The following is a 19,278-nucleotide window of genomic DNA, read 5'->3' on the forward strand; positions in this document are numbered from 1 at the left end:
GACATGTAAGCTAGTGCGCAAAGTGCAATATGTAAATGCTAAAGAGCAATGTTAATTAATTCTGTGGAAAAGGTTGTTCAAATAAACTATATGGGGGGCAATTTCTACTAGCTAAACTCCAGGCTTTTACCATCTAGAACCAAATTAATAAATTCTCAGTTTAAAGTATTATATCTCATTTTAAGATTGCACTAAGATTATCACAAAGTAGCTAAATTGTATTTTCTGCACCTTTGAGGTCTCCTCCCCTTTTGTTTCTTTGCAGGTGCCAAGTTAAAATGGTTTTGAGGAAGAGTTTTTTGTGATAGTACAGCTTTGGATAATGAACATGCTTGCTTCTCAAAGTGATATCATTCATACACACACACACACACACACACACACACACACACTTTCCGCGTATGTGAATAAATTAATCCTACTCCAGCCTAAATCAAAAGAGAAGCAAACAATCAAAAAACAGCACACTAGGATAACTTTTACTTACATGGCATATATACAGCTTGAAAGCTTCCAACATAGTTTGGTCCTAGTTCATAAATCGTGCTAACACTTGATGGAGGCAAGACCTCTTCTAAGAAATGGGTTGGCCCCAGACGCCAAACAAGGGATGAGAGCTGGCGTTGAGCAGGTGGCGAGCCTATATAGGTGTAAACTGTGCTGACTACTGGTGGATTAGCACAACTTGAACCACCAGGACTACTGTGAATATAATGAAGCTGTAAAATAAATAGCAATGCTGATCAGAAAAAAAACGCAATTTTTTTAGCATACATAAATTCATTTAAACATTAATGGAAGTCTGTAACAGAATAAGAAGCTACACAAGCGGACTATGATTGGACCACATGTGCTGATGGCAAACATTTTGAACATTCCCTCCAGAGGGAATTTAATCTGGTTAAATTTGCATATATTTGCATATTTATATAAAGTATTTCAGCATGAAACTGTCTTTCCAGGCATACTTTCAAGGAAGAAAGGGTGCTTTTTAAAGGTTTTTACAGTATCAGAAAAAAGGTATGAAAAATGAGAACAACCTTGAAAATTTAGCAACACATGTTAATCATTTAATGCTGCAATCCTATGCACACTTACCAGAGATAAGCTTCACTGAACAGCTAACATCTGAGTAAGCATGCACAGGAATGCACAGAACAACTGCATCTTTAGTGAATGCACCATCCATTCAATGAAATATTTAAACAAGGAAATTCCTCTCTGACAAGAGAGCTAAGAACACCTCTGGCAGTAAGAACACATGCGACATTTGTGTTTAAAAATACACACAGATGCGCAAACATAAAATAAAAGATTCATTCTCTTCCAAATCCATCCAATTTCAATATTCTCCAAATCACGTACATGTACTGATATAAACAAACGGTTCAAATAAATCCATCCATCATCTCCCCTCTCACAAAGGTAGGACCAGACACATAACCCCTCTAACCCTTAATCCGAGGCACAAAACAATGTCCTTCCCAAACACTTAAAACGTTGGAATTGATCTCCTTCAAAACACAACCAACACAAAACCCAAAATCATATAATTCCTTCACACTCCCTGCTTTTCCCTGCCTCCAATTAAAGCCATCCTTTCATATCTTCTCCAACCTGACTCCATCCTTCTCTCCTAGTGATGGCTGGCTAGCGCTAGCAGGAACAAAAGCAGTAGCAAATGAAACGAGTCTCACATCACCAAAGTGAAGGACTGCTACTTCAGAACACACTAGGGTTCTTTGGCAGGAAAGAAGCAGTCGCTTACTCAAGGAGGGACGGGGGGGGGGTCTCCTCTTTGTCTCTAGATAGGGTTGTAGTGGTGATTTGCTACTGCTCTATGTACTTGCGAGGTTCCTCCCTGCCCAAGAATCCATAACCCAAAAATGCACAAGGAGGATTAATCAAGTTCTCAACAACTTTCAATCTCCTCCATCACTCTCTGACTAAAGAAGAAAAATAAGCAACATCTGGGGCTGGTCTTGAGACTTTCTCAAGTCATTTTTGCACAAGCTCCTCCCACAGGGAAGAAAAAGAGAGGTGAAGGCAACTGAGAAGCAGCAAAACATGAAACTCAAGGGAAATGTTCCATAAATCACACGCAACAGAGATAAACCTAAAATGCACCTAAAATGGAAATGCAGCCAGATGGATGGGGTATAAATAATAAAATTATATTAATTATTATTATTAAAATTACAAAAATGCACACTCTGCTTCATTTCAGCAACCAAAACGCCACTTCACTTGATTCATCCTACTTTGCTTGTTGATTGGCATTAAAGAGTTATATCACCAGAAAGGAAACTTTCATGCTTCTTTCAATAATACCATGTTACATTGGATACCAGAAGGTAAATTTTTGAGACACATAAATGAAATGTGCAAAAAGGTAAGCTATTGTTACTGGAAGTATCTATATACCAGCCATCTATTTATGATGCCAACTGTTATAGGAATAAGATACGAATACAGAATAGAAGCTTAATCGCTCTGCAAATGGAAATGTTCTGATAAGCTTTTAGCAGGAAAGGTGTGAGAATGCTGTCCTATTACCTAGCTGAAAGAAGGGCTGGGAAACCTCTCATTAGTTTCAGTCAGCTGAATTAATCGCAACAATACCTAGCCCACTTTAAAGAGGAGGGATCCACTAGTCAATTTTAAGGAAACATGATAGATATCTCAGCAGCACATTTCCGGGCTTGAGTGACATATTAGTTCTGCAAAAGAACACCACACAGAACTGGTTGTGGCTAATGTCACACAGACTGGGATGGCTGCTACAATGATAGGCTTCTGCAAACTGCTGAAAGCTTTCGGCTGAAAGATCAGAGATGCTGTATCATCCATCGAACCTGACTTTTGACATCACTGATTTAAATAATGCAGAGGGGACTATATACTGCTTAAGTAATCATTTATTTTCCCACATGCTTCTCCTGTGCTGTTTTCTTAATAGCTTTTTGTCTCAGGTACAGAATTGGGTTTGTGGTGTTGGATGGTTCACTGCGTTTGTGATTGAGAGAGACAGCCTACTCCCCTCTGCTAACCAGCTATTCTGTATGCTATTCAAAGCTAGTCATCTGGAAGAAATTCCCCAAGGGAAGCAAGCTAACTCTAGGCCTTTAAAAGAAGATTTCAAAAAACCAGTAGTATGGACCCCACAGTTACAGAATACCTGGAAAGTAGGTTCTGATCATGGCAGCAAAAACTGTGCTTTGATCTCTGATAACTGATTAACACTGATCTCACATGCACCCACAATGCACAATCTGGTCCAGAAGAAAACACCCACTTGTCTTTAACAGCTGAACCATGAGTTCAAAGCCAACCCCATCAGCAACTCAAGGCAACCACTCCAGGTTGCTCTCAAACCTTAAACACAAAACATGCAAATGTGGTAACACTTCAGAGTGCTTGTAGTCCTTCGCACACATTATCTCAAGTAAGAATCAGAATGTCATTGTATTCAACTTACCTTCACAGTATTTATCAGCTGCCCATCAATGTAGAGTGCAGCGGTGCTGTTTTTCAGCATGCCTTTGCTCATGACCAGAACCATATGATGCCACTGGCCTTCCACTATATGGTCGCCGCAACGAAAACGAGTGCAACAAGGGAGGATTTCATAGCAGGAAGATTCTTCACTGAAGTCATCAACTGAGGACAAAAGAAAATTAAATGGCAGCTCCTATTGCCATATAAATATATACATTAATTGAACAGTCCCAAGTTGGAAGCAGGCTGTATTCTGCATCACTTGCAGTTTTCATCAAAAGCAGCCAGACATCCAGCACAGCGCTATAGCCTCAAGGTGAGGAGTGGCAAATAACAAGAGTAAAAATGTTATGTAGCACAATCTTTATTTTTAGTGCATCAATAAAGCATTCGATTCAGTGCCGACTAAATTAAGATTTAGTACTGTACATTCAGACCTATCTGCTCCCCGCCCCCCTTTTTTAATATTAAGAATGTTATGATTTGGGCAAGTTATTTGCATTCAGAAATGCGGCAGTAAAAACTTTTCTTAAAGTAACTGTTGCTAGAACGGAGGAAAAACTGCAATCCTGGTTTGAAGAAAACCCTGAAATCAATTATTTCCCAGTTCATATGTCACAAGGGAAAATGTGGTTTAACAAATCAGGAAATCTAATGCTGAAACTGGGCACATAAGCAGGGAAAGGACCGCCCAAGCTCATGACTCCATTCTGGTTGGTGGGGGGAGCATGGGCTTTATGCCTTATTGTCACAATAACACGGAATGGTGAGGAGTATATGCTGCACAGTGTGCTTCTTACCATAGTTCTGAAGTAGTTCTTCTTTAGTTGAAACAATCAGTGACCGGTCTTTTGCAGAAAGGACAATGGCAAGGCATATATAGTGCTGCTCGGAGCTGTTTGCCCGTCTTACAACTGTAAGTAACCTGACTGGGTGATGATTTGGAGCTGTACTAAAATGTTCTATGCAAAACCAACTTGAATAGCTCAGTCCAGATGGGGGTGGGAAAAGTCTCTCTCCTGTAAGAAGAAAGGGGGGGGGGAGCTAGATGTGAAGGCAAATGAACACAAGGAGAACAGACAATGAAATTGACCCTGATACAGTCTTGCACTGGGGAATAATTCTAAAGCTACCACCTTGAGCGAAAGACAGGAATGCAACTGGAGGCCCTCCAAGGCAATGGAGCCAGACAGAAGTTTCCTGTGGGATGACCACATTCCTGCCTTCAAGCACTTGGAGGAGGAAAACCCAATTGGGTCAAGTATGAAATCACAGTAGAAAAAGCCTAAACATTACAGCTCTTCAAAAACTTTGAATACAGTTTCTCCAAATTTGTAGCTGTTTGTGTAGGAGTGAAGTGAGAATTCTGAAAAGGTGGTAGACATTAATACTGTTTATTGTTTATGTTTATACACACACACACACACAGTCATACCTCAGGTTAAATAAGCTTTGGGATGAATATTTTTGGGTTGCGCTCCACAGCGACCCGGAAGTAACGGAGCACGTTACTTCCGGGTTTCGCCACTCACGCATGCGCAGATGCTCAATATGACGTCACACACATGCGCTGAAGCGGCGAATCGTGACCCACAGACGCGGGTTGTGTTCGCTTCAGGATGCGAACGGGGCTCCGGAACGGATCCCGTTCGCATCCAGAGGTACCACTATATATGTATATTTAATTTAAAAATCTGTTTCTACAGTAGTATATATATCAATTAAAACAAAAGGTCACATTTTATTAAACCTTTTCTACATGCTCACACCAAGAATGCTATAGAACAGGGGTGGCTAATTTGTTTTCTTTTTCCTTTTCTATATGTTTTCGGATTTTACAACATAAAGTCCCCCCAACCCCTCAAGACAATATTCCAGCTCTCTCTCACCGTCTCAGGTCACAGCCAACCAGGGATCAGACTGTGAGTGAGATGATATCATGCTATGTAGCCAATCAGTTTTGGTTATGAAGCAATGCCAGTGAAGACAAATGAAGTGGCATTTTCCCCTAGCATGTGCATGTCTCCTACACTGCCTGTTCCCCTAGCACAATATGTCAGGGCAGGACAAGCTGCTTTATTGTTTTGGCAATATGAAGACATATTCCCTACAGAAATTCAAAGAATACAGTTGCCCGGTTGCCTTGGAAACTGAGAAATGTACTCCCTTTCACTTCCCTTGCCGTGGTATTCAGATCTGCATCTAGCTAACACCACGTCTTGCTGTGATCTGCTTTTGCACTTCCTTTGTTATGGTGTGGCAAAACAGGCAGTATCATCCCAGTTATAGCAAGGATGCTTTCCCTCCTTCTGCATACTGTTTCAAGTCTCCCCCACCAATCTTCCACAAGGGGAGCTGCTTTGTGAGGAGCAAGAAAATGTTCATGCAGCTCGTGACCCCAGTTCAGCTCAGCTCTAATAATTAGATAAATGCACAACTCTGGATTCTTTCTACCTAGTTGGGGGAAAGCAGGGGAATAACAGGTAGAGTTGAGCATGCTGCTCATTTGCGTTGGCTTATTTTTAACAATGGCTTAATGCAAAGGCAGCTAACCCATAGGTTGAGCTGGATGCAGCCAGCATGCCACATGGGAGCAGCCCAGAGTGGCTGGGGAAACTCAGCCAGATGGGTGGGGTATAATTAATTAATTAATGCCAAACCAGCCCCGACAGCCTTACTTCTCTATCTTGGCATTGGTGATGCTCTGTGCTATGATCAGGAAATAAAATTCCTCTGCTGGCTCAGTGACAGGGTTGAGGGGGCTGGAAGTCCTGTATTTTACTCTTCACAGAACCTTCTGCAAAATGTAAAAAGGCAGTGTCTTCCTCCACCCACAAAGGGGTGGGGGGATGAATTAGGATGGGAGTGGTTTTGCAAGAGCGCTCATCCTGCCTTGGTACAGGTGTAATGAGTATGTGTGCTACCAGTGTGCCAAGGGAGTGTGTGCATATAATAGCCATGTCCACTGCTGATCACCAAAGCAGCCCTAGGATGTAAAAGGTTAATCGCCCCTGGCAACCAGCTCCATGTAAGAACTAAGTGGCTCATCTGCCACTGGGTTATTTTTTTCTGTGCCTATGCTTAGCATTACTTTCATCATATCAAAAAGTCCTCCGCAATTTTGGCTGCAGGGAACATTTTGCAGTAGTCTGATGGAGCTCCATCACAATAAACATAGCTTTTTTTTCCTGTCTCAATCTTGTGGATTCCTAGTGCATTCAAGAGGATTTATTTACATAAATTAAAAGTAAACTGAGTCAAGAGTAGTTACAGGGCTGCTTTCAGAAGATGACAGACGCACCAAATCCATCCCATATGGCTATGGCAAAGGGACTTACCAGTTCCAATTCCACTGACCACAGTGCCATCAATAAGCCCAGTTGTGACCACATTGTTGGTAGGTGCATTATGAGGGGCCAAACTTGGTAAGAACAGACAGCTGTTAAATAAAGATCAATGAGTTAGGAACAGTACTTCCAGTCAATATCCATCAGGTGTTATCACTTAGTCCATGGCAGGGAACAAAGAGAGTCTTTTAAGCAAGGTAAAGGTAAAGGGACCCCTGACCATTAGGTCCAGTCGCGACCGACTCTGGGGTTGCGGTGCTCATTTCGCTTTATTGGCCGAGGGAGCCGGCATACAGCTTTCGGGTCATGTGGCCAGCATGACTAAGCCGCTTCTGGCGAACCAGAGCAGTGCATGGAAACACCGTTTACATTCCCGCCAGAGCGGTACCTATTTATCTACTTGCACTTTGACTTTCGAACTGCTAGGTTGGCAGGAGAGGCACCGAGGAATGGGAGCTCACCCCATCGCGGGGATTCGAACCGCCAACCTTCTGATCGGCAAGTCCTAGGCTCTGTGGTTTAACCCACAGATCCACCCGCGTCACTCTCTTTTAAGCAAAGGGGTGTGTAAAAGAGGGAAAATATAGATTGCGCAACACGCTCTTGATCCCTTAATGATCAAGCAAGCATTAGGAGCATGGCTCCTTTTCTCAAGAGCAAGAACAAGAATTCATTTTATGAAGATAATTCCTTGTATAAATACTTCAATAAGTGAATTACAGAATTTAATATTAAAGCATACTTTTAAGATATCAACTTTGCAGATTAAGCCTCTTTACAGATTAGAAGAATAAAAAACTGAGTAAAACAGACAAGTTGCTCAAGAAAGCTAAGGTGTATATTTAATCTACAATAATCAAATATGCTGAGATTATTCCATGATCACTGAACTGCCTTTCCAAAGCTGCTACTTTAATTATTAATTATATTTCTCCAAGCCTGATTCCATTCCATTTCCTCTGACAAAAATTTTCTAGGGAACGAAGGGATTTTTTTTTTGAGAACTGGATGTCGGTGCCACTTCTTTGCTAAGAAAGGGTTTTTTAAATACACACAAAACATCTAACCTACATAACCCACATTTGCTTTGTGGGAGCATCTATACTCAAAGAACTCATCATCTGAATTAGGTGCATTATTATATCAGAGGCAGTCTTCCATGGCACAACTAATGGTTTTGAAAATCAAAGAAGTTAATTAGGAACTGCAAACATTATTCTGAAACAAGAAAAGAGTAAGAAAAGAGCCTTTACGAGACCTTACCCAAACCCTTCAAGAGACGTGTCAAATTCAATAAATGCAGGAGTAACTGCTGAGCCATGAAGTCTAATATCATGTGGGGTTGTCATGGAAACCAAACATTTCACCCTCGTCAGGGGTACTGTGCTTCCTTCTGCTGGTTTTAAAAGGCTCTTGCTTATCCTGTAGTGGTTATCTTCATGTAAACTGAACACACAGTCGGTACCCAGGCCTTCCATTGATGTAATCATGCTATCTATAGCAGAAGTTAAAAAACGAAATACTTTTTAAAATAAATGATAATAATAGAAGATCCACATGAGATTAGTATTGTCAGTAAGGGAACCCAAATACAATAAAAGGGACAAAAGTACATTTTGTCTTTTCCTACAAAGTCCCAAAATATGTTTGCCATTCAACCCACTGTTGATTCACACAACTACCAGTTTACATGGTGCAGCCACCAATGGACTCCAGGTGGTTGCAAGCAATGTGTGTCAAAATTAACTGCTTGTGAAACTTCTGTAACAGAATTTTTATCTACTCAAATGCAAGGTTTTCTAAACACAGGTTAATTAACTACAATGTAGCCTACATAAATGGAAGTATTTAAAATTAAATCAACCAAGTCCTAATGAGCTCAACATAGTGAAGCAGTCTTGAGTTCTGCTATGCCAGATTAACTGGGCTGTGACCAGAGAAAATAAAATCCTTCCTTTCTTCTTTGCAATTAAAAAAAGTAGGTCTTAATTGCTGTAATATCAGTAAAACAAATGGAAATTTGGGAGCACCCAGTAGTATATACCATTCACTATTTGAGGCCAGAGGTGTACCCATACGAAATAATAACTATCCTACTTTGCAGGAAATGGAAACAGAAAAGCAGTAAAAGGCAGGTTGTAATATACTTAGCAGTTCAAGACAGCAGGCTGGCACAGGTGTAGTGCAGCCTGCCCTTTAACCTTTGTTAAGAGATCAGGAACAGCTGGAGCAGCAGATCCTTACAGCTCAGCCCCAACCACCCAACCCCCCCACCCCGTTAGCATGATTTGCTCCTCTTCATCACTGTTGTGTGACAGAACCGAAAGCATCACCCCTTTTTCTCCTTAAGAACCAGTGCATCTAGCAATGAGTCCATCATTCCATAACAGTAAGGAAGTTGCCTCACATAGCCTGAGCTTTGCATACATCCACAAAATAGTGATTGATTCATCTAACTGGCAGGGAAGAGACATTCGCTCAAATTTACACCTTTATATCCATGGGTGAAAAGCTTTTTCCTTGCGAGAAAAGCCAAGTTTCAAAACTGCCATGCACCTGTGCATGCAGCACCAGATCTTTAATCTGGAAAGAAAAAGCTGTCTTAAAAGCAGGGCTGTGCACTTGTTTCAGATCCAGTGTCCTAGCTGGCCACATCTAGGGTCAGAATTGCTGCCAACTGCTAACCATCGTTAAGCTCTATAAGGGAAATCCTCACTCCTTTTCATTACCTACAAGCATTAATTAAATCTCACTTGTTAGCTCTCTGAAACATTGTTGAAGCGTGGCCAGGTTTCAGTCTGGCAGTTACTAATGAGTGCCTCAAAACTATTTCAAACATAAAAACACTTACTTCTCAACTCCGGCTCATAACTGAGTGAGCTTGGTTTATGCACTCTGTATCGTTTCAACAGCTTCTTATCCCAGGCTCCACAATTCAGAGGATTTCCCAAACGTAAAAATTCCCTAGAGAAAAATGGAGGGGGGAAATAAGAAAGGCTTCAAAGTCATTTGCATTCCCTTTTATTTGATTAAGTGCAACAGCTGCCACTTGAACCTGTACATACATTAAATGTGCTTAATCAAAAACTATTTAGAAAGTAAACAAAGCAGAATACAGACCAAAAGAACCCAAAATTTTATTTAAATATAAAACAGAACTGTAGAAATCCACACCTACTTCACCAATGTCCATGTGGTCTTAAGCATTATGTCTCAGAGGAGCCAAAATCCTCTTGGCATAATTATGTGGGGTTTTTTGTATTAGGAAGTAGATACAGGTGCAGAAACAGATGAAGACACATCGCCCTCAAGCGCTTGATTTCAAATGCTATCAATTTAGACAATCTAAGACAGCATACACACCACAGCTCCGTTTACCTAACATTTATGAACATATTCCCATATATGCATTTCACAGGGCCTCATTGAAATATTAAAATAGTTTTCAGCGCATCATAGTTCAACTTTGTAGTGCTTTCAGCTTCCCCCGCTCTCCCTCACCCTAGAGGATAGAACAGTAAAACACGACAGCCGCTTCAGTGCATGAAGCTTCTCCTGTTCACAAATCACCAACTTCATTATCAAGGTGCTTAAAGCAAAACAAGTGTTTGTGAAAGTGACAGTGTATAATACTTTTTAAAAAACGTGGAGATTGTTCCCATGTCATGTGTGAAGCAGTTTCGAATGCTGACCTATTTAAATATGTTTTGCACCGTGCAAAAGAACTCTCTCACTGTCTCGGAGCTATGATAAACAGCAACAGAGAATGTACTTAAACAGGAAGTTTAATACCAGATTCATTCTTCTCTCTCTTTAAATAATCCTAAAACCAACCTCCATGTCAATTCAATAAAATAAATTAATGTCCATGATCAACCAGCAGCAGCAGCAGGAGGAGGACAGGACAGAGGGTGAAGAAAGAGCAGTGAAGGGTCCCCATCCTCTGGACCCCCTGGGAAACTCAAAATACCTGCTGTCTGTTGTTTCCAGGAACTGTTCTAATTGTGAGACTTTTGTGGGTGAGCTGAGAGCTTGTTTAGGAGAGAACCTGGAGGCTGAGTGGGGTGTGTGTCAAAGAAAAATGAATGGATATTGATTCGTCTCTATTAGCAACTTTGTATTAATGTAACATTTTTATATGTAGCTGTGTGTTTTTTGCAATTTCTTGTTTAAGTTGCCTGTTGTTGCTTCTGTTCTTTGCATACCGCTTAGAGATATATATTTTAAATATTAAGCAGTCTAGAAATCAAATAATCGAATCAAATGATGAGAATTTGAATTAAACCCCCTCTTCTACTTACCTCAGCACCATTGGTTCCAACGCCTGAGAGGCCAACCTTTCAAACATCCTCTGGAGTGGGGGGTGCAAAGAGTGGTCCTCATCAGCAAGAGCTGCGCTGCATCTCTGCAGAAGTCGTGCATGGAGTCCAGCTTCACACATGACTTGCTGATTTCTTTCGGTGTGCACCAGAGACTGCAAGATGTTGGCCACTGCTAGCTGAAGATCTAGGGCATGCTGTAAATTTTGCACAGGCATAAATGAGACAAAGACAAAACAAATCTGTAAGAAAACACTCAAGAAAACTGTGTCACTCCCCATTTCCAGCAAGTGTGTGTGTGTGTGTGTGTGTGTGTGTGTGTGTAAAATTTAGGATATTGTACAGTGGTCTGCTGCTCAAAGAAAGGTTAAAAAAACAACAACCTCAGGACAACCACAAACTCTTAAGAGCACTTAAAATAGCTTTTGGGATTCTGGTTGCTAAAGTCAGATCATTTTTATTTGACATTTTACTGATCAAATTAGCCAAGAACACGAACACCTATGGTAGTGTTTTATAAATGGAAATAATGTCCAACTCACATATTTTCATACTATCAGCTGACAAAAGCATTCTGTCCTATACTTTACTCATGTCCTGTGGAACCTATGCTTAGTGTAGATGCTTGTTATATTTTTTAAACAAACCATTTTGTTAGAAAAGTCAGGTTTCTGCTACTACTGATTCTGGCTTTTTGAAATACAGCTATCAGGGACTAACAAATGATGAGCACCTTTAAATCTCATAAGGCAGAGTTCTCAAGTTGGCATGTATTTTGTAGGCAACGGCTGGAATCCAATTAGCTTCTTTAGGAACTCTCAAACATTTCAAAGTGCCCAGCAGGTCCTCATGTCATGCCATAAACTTTGGAAACACCCTAGCTTCCCATTTCAAAAGTGCTTTGTCTGCTATGTAGCACAGGGAGCTACTGTTCTGGTAGATGAAAAATCCAGAGCTTCTTTGATCAGATGGAACTAGTTGGTTGTGCTGTTCTTTTTTATTCAAGCCAATAACTGTACAGTGTCTACGATTCAAATTCACTGCTTCCTAGTAAAGCTCAAGAGTTAACTTTAAGATAAAGCAATTAATTAGGTTAAAACAGATTTTAAACTCCCCCAATGTATTTCTTTATAAGCTTTCTTAACTTAATCCTATAGGGTAAGCAATATATTTGAAAAGGTTCTCACTTCTGGCTGTGAATTTGACCCAACAGAGACTAAGAGGTCCAACATGGAAAGCATAGCTCCAGGATGGATGATGACAGCATCTGAACTCTGCAGAGACACAGTTCCTTTGTGCAGTTTCAAATCAGTAGGGTTTTTGGGAGGAAATACTGGAGGTGTTGAAGTAGAATGATATGCGTGCCTAAAGATAAGGAGGAAAAATAATAGCGCTTTAACACACATGCAACATTAAGCTTTTCTCAAAATACAGCATTTGGATTAAATATGCCAAGGCTTTTCTGGTATTCACTTTCCATAATATGTGCTCCAGGTGGTATCTTCTTTTCAGATGTGGCACATGCATAGATGTTGCTTGCTGGCTCTTCCTAGAATACTAGCTTAATGGAAAATTACACCAGCAGCATTTGTGGATATAGAGATAAAGCCTGCAGGCATTATGGCAAAAACCAGATAGCAAACAAGAAGAACCACAAATTAGGTTTTTCAGCCACATGACTCCGAGATACTTGGCAGCCCAGATGAACTGTAAACTTAACTGGTAATTTCTCATGCACCGAAACAGGTTTAGGCCTAAGGAGGTGAAATTTCCAAGAAAACATTGGGTCAAGTGGCCAATCTGGATTGAAACATAAACTTGCATCTGTTAAAGAGTCCCCTTATGTCTTTCTAATTACAGGAGATGTGTGCCTTTCTTCATAACTAGTTAGCTCAAGTCTGCTTTAAAATACTCTCTCAGAAAAGCCCCATAACCCTGCCTCCTCAAAAAGTGCTCTGGAATCGACCACTTGTAAAAGGATTTAGCGCATACTTGTCCCCTCCTACATCATCTCTCCACACACCACTTCTCATTCGAGCATGAACAGCTCTTGGCAGGGTTACTTGCACACCCTTTCTCTGTCATCAAGACTGTGACGTTTGCTCAGTCTTGGGGAGAATGACAAATCAGCACACAGCACTTTGAATGGAATTGCAAAGCACGGCAGATAATGATACTCTTTGGTAATAACCAAAGAGGCTTAATACAAGCACAGAGTATGCAGCACACATACATTTTTTAAAAGTTGTTACTTTTGTGGATCACAAGAACAAGAAAATGTCTTTCCTAAGGAGGGGGGGGCGGGGAGTTCTGACTAAACAGCAGAAGCCAGCCCAGCCAAAAGGGACTCAGAACACTTGGCAACTGTAATTACCAATGGATAAGAGCTTTGTGCACTGAAAGAAGAGTTTTTAAAGACCTCAAGAGGATTCTGCAACGGTTTCATACAAATCTTAACTAAAGATTCTTCACGGATGATTTTGTTGCCTCAGCTCTCTACCTCTCCAACTGTGCTTTTAAATATTGCTGGTAATATTTTGTTTTGCAGTAGTCATCTATAATTTATTGGAATTAATAAATACCACAGTAACATGGATGAAGAAAAACAACAACAACCACCCCACCCCCAAGGAACAGTATATATAATCTGTTTCCAAACAGATTAATATATATATTCCAATATATAATCTGTTTCCAAACACAAACCCATGCAGCTCCCCAGGAAGAGATTTTTAATAACCTCTTATTACATTTGAAATATTTCCCCATGATCTATTAGATACATGCTTGCAATTTTTTTTTAATGTTTACTCCAGCTGTCTATAAATCTTTATGTAATTTCTTAGGCAAGGATGATCTTACCGGCAAATAACAAATCAAGCCTGGCTTGGGCAAGGGCCATGTGGGCAAGGAATGGAAAATCCTACAGACCGTTCATACGTTCAGCACGTAAGTAACATTCCTGATCTACTAAGCGTGATCAGAACGGAAGAATGCTGTGGAATCATGCACTCGCCCACTCCCACCATCTCCCATGTGAATTTCCTCTCCCTTCCACCCCTTAGTGTAACCATGAAGCAGTCTCACATCCCCCATCAGCACTAAGCATGCTGAATCCTATCCATGTTCAAATCAGGAAGGGAAAGAAAAGTGTGCACACAGGAAGAGGGATGAGGCCCAACAACACAGCTCTCTCCCAACCGGCTAACCACTGTGAGGAGACGAGAAATGGTTTATCTGCAAGGGGTGAGCTATCAAATCCACAGGAAAGGATTCTATGGAAAGTTCGGAGAAGTTTCGCTTGTTCAAGCTGTTGCTCAAAACACTGCACAGAAAAGACCTTTCCATATGCCCACTATAATTTATATGTCACAGCCTGAATCATTGCCAATAAAGGATGGTGCTGCATTAAAACAAGTCTTCCACAAGTATGGAAGTATGCCATTACATGCCTTCCTTTCATTCACTGTTTTTTGTTTCCAAGCCAATGGAAAAACCCATGCCACAAAGTTTCACAACCATCACAGAATCATAGAAGGGCCATCTAGTGCAACCCCCCTGCAATGCAGAAATCTCAACTAAAGCATGCAAGACAGATGATGAACTGTATTGCTGAAACGTTCAAGTCTACAAAAACATATTGTTGATGGGATATACAGTGGTGCCTCGCAAGACGAAAAGAATCCGTTCCGCGAGTCTTTTCGTCTTAACGGTTTTTTCGTCTTGCGAAGCAACCCTATTAGCGGATTAGCGCTATTAACGGTTTAGCGGCTATTAAAGGCTTAAGGGATTAGCGGATTAGCTGCTAAAAGGCTATTAGCAGCTTAGTGCCTTAGAAAAAGGGGGTGGGGAGCAAAAAAAAATCGCAAGAATCACAAGACATTTTCGTCTTGCGAAGCAAGCCCATAGAGAAATTCGTCCTGCGAAGCGCATTGAAAAATGGAAAACCCTTTCGTCTAGCGGGTTTTCCGTCTTGCGAGGCATTCGTCTTGCGGGGCACCACTGTATTGTAATATCATCCAAGGGAATTATTACAGAGCAGATTGAGCCCCTATACAGCAACACACACTGAACACAAACAATGTAGAAGGGGGGGAAAAGCACAGCAGCAGAAATTGATAAAACTTTCTGAAGACATTCAAGCATGTTTTAACTACTCTCAACACAAAGAAAATCACAAGAATCTAGAAGCTAAATGTTTGCTTCAATTGATTGAAAGTCAGAGTAATCCTACGGAAGGGGGAATGAATTACCGTATTTTTTGCTCTATTGGACGCACCGGACTATAGGACGCACCTAGTTTTTAGAGGGGGAAATCAAGGAAAAGAATATTATCCCCCCCCCAGTCCCAAAGAGCAACGGACAGGCTGCGCGCAGCCTGCCTGCTTCTCCCAGAGATTCTCGGGGCTGCGGGGGAAGCCCGGGTTCCCCCACCAGCCCCAAAGAGCAAAGAAGCCAAGACAGCGCACAGGATCCATAGCTACGCAACCTCTCCAGCCAGGAGCTAAAACTCTCCAGCGTGGCTAAAGAAGAAGACAAGGCAGTGAGCGCGATCCATCCCACTCGCTGCCCTGGCTTCCTCTTTAGCCTTGTGCAGCATCTTTAGTCTTGCGCAACAGGATGGATTGCGCCCGCTGTCCACCGGGGCTGGACTAGATGACACCTAGGGTTCCCTTCCAACCCTGCAATTCTATGACCTCGGAAGGTGTTTGGGGTCTCCACCACTGGAGGCTTTTAAGCAGCGGTTGGGGGACCATCTGTCTGGCGTTCTTTAGCTGTGATTCCTACATTGTGAGGGGGCTGGGCTAGATGACCCTCGGGTGGCCCTCCCAACTCTATACTACAGTTCTGCAGCAGGAGATCCACAGCCACTTCACACAATGCCCACTCCCAATTTTCATCTGAGAGACATGTAGCTTCAGTGTCTAGGTAGGTACCCCCCTACCTGCCACACTTCCCCCACCCCACTTAAGCTGAGGGAATTCCTGCCCAGAGAAGCTCCCAGGTGAGGCAAGGGTTAAGATCTACCTCTGGTAGATCTCTTGCGGCTGGAGAGGCACGCAAGTCTAAAGAGGGAGCCAGGGCAGTGAACGGGATGGATCGTGCTCCCTGCCCTGGCTTCCTCTTTAGACTTGAGAAGCCTCCCCCACCCCCGCTGGAGAGGCGCGCAAGTCTAAAGAGGGAGCCAGGGCAGCGAACGGGATGGATCACGCTCCCTGCCCTGGCTTTTTCTTTAGACTTGAGAAGCCTCCCCCACCCCCCCACCCCCCACCCCCCGCTGGAGAGGCGCTCAAGTCTAAAGAGGGAGCCAGGGCAGCGAACGGGATGGATCGCGCTCCCTGCCCTGGCTTCCTCTTTAGACTTGCGAAGCCTCCCCCCCCCACCCCCGCTGGAGAGGCGCGCAAGTCGAAAGAGGGAGCCAGGGCAGCGAACGGGATGGATCGCGCTCCCTGCCCTGGCTTCCTCTTTAGCCTTGCGAAGCCTCCCCCACCCCACCCCCACCCCCGCTGGAGAGGCGCGCAAGTCTAAAGAGGGAGCCAGGGCAGATGGATCGCGCTCCCTGCCCTGGATTCCTCTTTAGACTTGAGAAGCCTCCCCCACCCCCCCACCCCCGCTGGAGAGGCGCGCAAGTCGAAAGAGGGAGCCAGGGCAGCGAACGGGATGGATCGCGCTCCCTGCCCTGGCTTCCACTTTAGCCTTGCGAAGCCTCCCGCTGGAGAGGTTGTGCAAGGCTTTTCTAGAGGAGGGAGAAGGGGCTGACTGGCAGTGTCAGTCCCTTCTCCCTCTTGGGGAAAAGCCCGCAAGAGCCGCGCGAAGCTTGTGTGGGGCTCTTGGGGGCTTTTCCTGCCTGCCTCCTCCCTGCATTCGCTCCATAGGACGCACAGACTTTTCCCCTTAGTTTTTAAGACGGGAAAAGTGCGTCCTACGGTGCGAAAAATACGGTATGCCACTTCCAAAACCTAACAGGCGTCAACACAGGAAGCGAGGGTTCGAGATTTCCCAGAAGCCCCTTCCAGTCAGCAGAACTTCCAAGTTAGGATTATACTACAAATGCATTATATAATAAGGTAATTAAAAAAAGAACACAATGAGGGGAATTCATTCAAGGACTAAGGAAGCAGGAAGGAACAGTGTGTCAAGAGTGTAGTAAAAGATCGAGAGAGCAAGAGGGAAATTATATCCTGGGAAATGCCAGGTTTACAAAGGACTTTAAAATCAGCATAGAACTCCCTGTGCACTGGTTGACTCTGTAGCTTAGATCAATCATTAAGAAAAAAATTATATCTAACTGCTTTTTGCTGCTATTTAAAAAGAAAACTCAAGGCAGTATACATTTTTAAAATCAGTAACTCAAAAATATACTGAAAGTTTTTGAATGCTCCACCACATCAAATGCTCCTTAGAAGTACCAAAAAAGAAAACACCCCAGCACATCAATAAAAAAAGTTCCGGCCCTAGCTGCTCCCCACTGTGCTTAGTTTTCTACTTACAGCGAATTTCGTTATCAAAACAGAATTCAACATTTTGATGCCCCAGGCTGAAGTTCAAACTGGTATAGTCCATTCTACCACCACTAACGTAATTCTACAGCACATAGACCGTGCCTTAAAAACCGCCCTGTATGCTGTCTCAGGGCAACAAATTCACTCAAAATGTTGTGAACCTTGACTTCCGTGATTTCCTTTATTCTGCACCAAGTACAATGGTACCTTGGGTTAAGTACTTAATTCGTTTCGGAGGTCCGTTCTTAACCTGAAACTGTTCTTAACTTGAAGCACCACTTTAGCTAATGGGGTCTCCTCCTGCTGCCGCACCGCTGGACCCCGATTTCTGTTCTTATCCTGAAGCAAAGTTTTTAACCTGAAGCACTATTTCTGGGTTAGCGGAGCCTGTAACCTGAAGCGTACGTAACCCGAGGTACCACTGTATTTGCCCAAATATTTCAAAATGGGGCTTCATTACATGTGAATTTACTAACTTGCCAGCCAATTAACAATTCTTGGAAGAACAGAGAAGCACAGTAACAGACCTCACTCTGAGGAAGTTAATGAAACACAGAGAACACAGGTGTGAAGGCGGTAGAAAGCGCAACTTCTCTTTAAAAGGATCAGTACCTTTTCCTCGACAAAGCTGGTGTGCCCCAAGGAGAGGGGAGAGAAGTCTCATTTGTCAGGCAAGGAGGGATCTGTTCAGCACGACTACAGACAAAACAAACGTGGAGGGGATAGAGAGGTTAGAAAAGAAAACAAGAGGCTAGAAGCTTTGTTAGTTTTACAGTTTCACCAGCAGAAATACATACTGCAGAATTAGCCAGAGCAAAGGACGAAGAGCACATGAAGTAAAAACTAAGACATACAAAACAGATAGGTTTTTTTTTAAAAAAAAGGAATAGATTTTTCCTTTTCATTTGTTCGTTTATATTTTGAGTTATCTGCTTCTAAACAGCCTAATATCTTGAAACAAACTGATGCAGATCAGGGACTGATAACAGAAGACCAAGTTTGAATACATACTGATAACCAGATATGATTAAAATTTCATCAGGACTAACATAATATCCCAAGCAAGTCTGCAAAAATTAATGAGTTTTAAGAACAAAGGGGATGAAGGGAAGACAGATAATGAGGAATGGGAAAGACAAAATGGATTAGAAATACTTATGTAACAACAAAGCTAACCCAGATTTCTTAAATTCCAGTATTAACCAGTATCAGACAGAGTACCCCCCCCCAATTCTATCCACTAGAAATTTGAAATTACTATTTTACTGAGCAATTAAAGATCATGCCAGTAATACTTTATAAAAACATTAAAATCAATTGGCAATATTTAACAAAGAGAAACCCAGAGTACAGCTAATTTTAAGGCTGAATTTCAAAACTGCATGAAGTTTTGAAGTCACAAAATGTGTTTGCAATTAAATTAAATAAAATAAGGAATAATGGGTGAAGTATGTTCCATGCCTGTGCCCCTCTCCATCAAAAGCAACAGAGCTATTAGTGTTACATATTCATAGAATCATAGAGTTGGAAGAGACCACAAGGGCCATCGAGTCCAACCCCCTGCCAAGCAGGAAACACCATCAGAGCACTCCTGACATATGGTTGTCAAGC

General features: G+C 42.2%; 1 protein-coding gene across 8 annotated transcripts in view; it reads right to left on the minus strand.

The window, feature by feature from the left end:
* WDFY3 (WD repeat and FYVE domain containing 3) overlaps nt 1–19,278 on the minus strand; it is a 126,038-nt gene that overhangs the window by 63,972 nt on the left and 42,788 nt on the right. For 5 of the 8 annotated variants that reach the window (XM_083398104.1, XM_083398102.1, XM_083398100.1 and 2 more), the window contains exons 13-21: nt 18,280–18,363; nt 12,352–12,529; nt 11,147–11,361; nt 9,697–9,809; nt 8,109–8,340; nt 6,837–6,937; nt 4,299–4,517; nt 3,479–3,660; nt 488–719 (exon numbers count right to left, since the gene is read on the minus strand). In XM_083398104.1, coding sequence (XP_083254230.1) covers nt 488–719; nt 3,479–3,660; nt 4,299–4,517; nt 6,837–6,937; nt 8,109–8,340; nt 9,697–9,809; nt 11,147–11,361; nt 12,352–12,529; nt 18,280–18,363 — 1,556 coding nt within the window. The remainder of the gene's footprint in view (nt 1–487; nt 720–3,478; nt 3,661–4,298; nt 4,518–6,836; nt 6,938–8,108; nt 8,341–9,696; nt 9,810–11,146; nt 11,362–12,351; nt 12,530–18,279; nt 18,364–19,278) is intronic. The other 3 variants (XM_083398106.1, XM_083398105.1, XM_083398103.1) reach the window with 1 other exon arrangement.

This window comes from Podarcis tiliguerta (genome assembly GCF_965153285.1).
Source record: "Podarcis tiliguerta genome assembly, chromosome: 9".
In the NCBI taxonomy this organism is placed as follows: domain Eukaryota; kingdom Metazoa; phylum Chordata; class Lepidosauria; order Squamata; family Lacertidae; genus Podarcis; species Podarcis tiliguerta.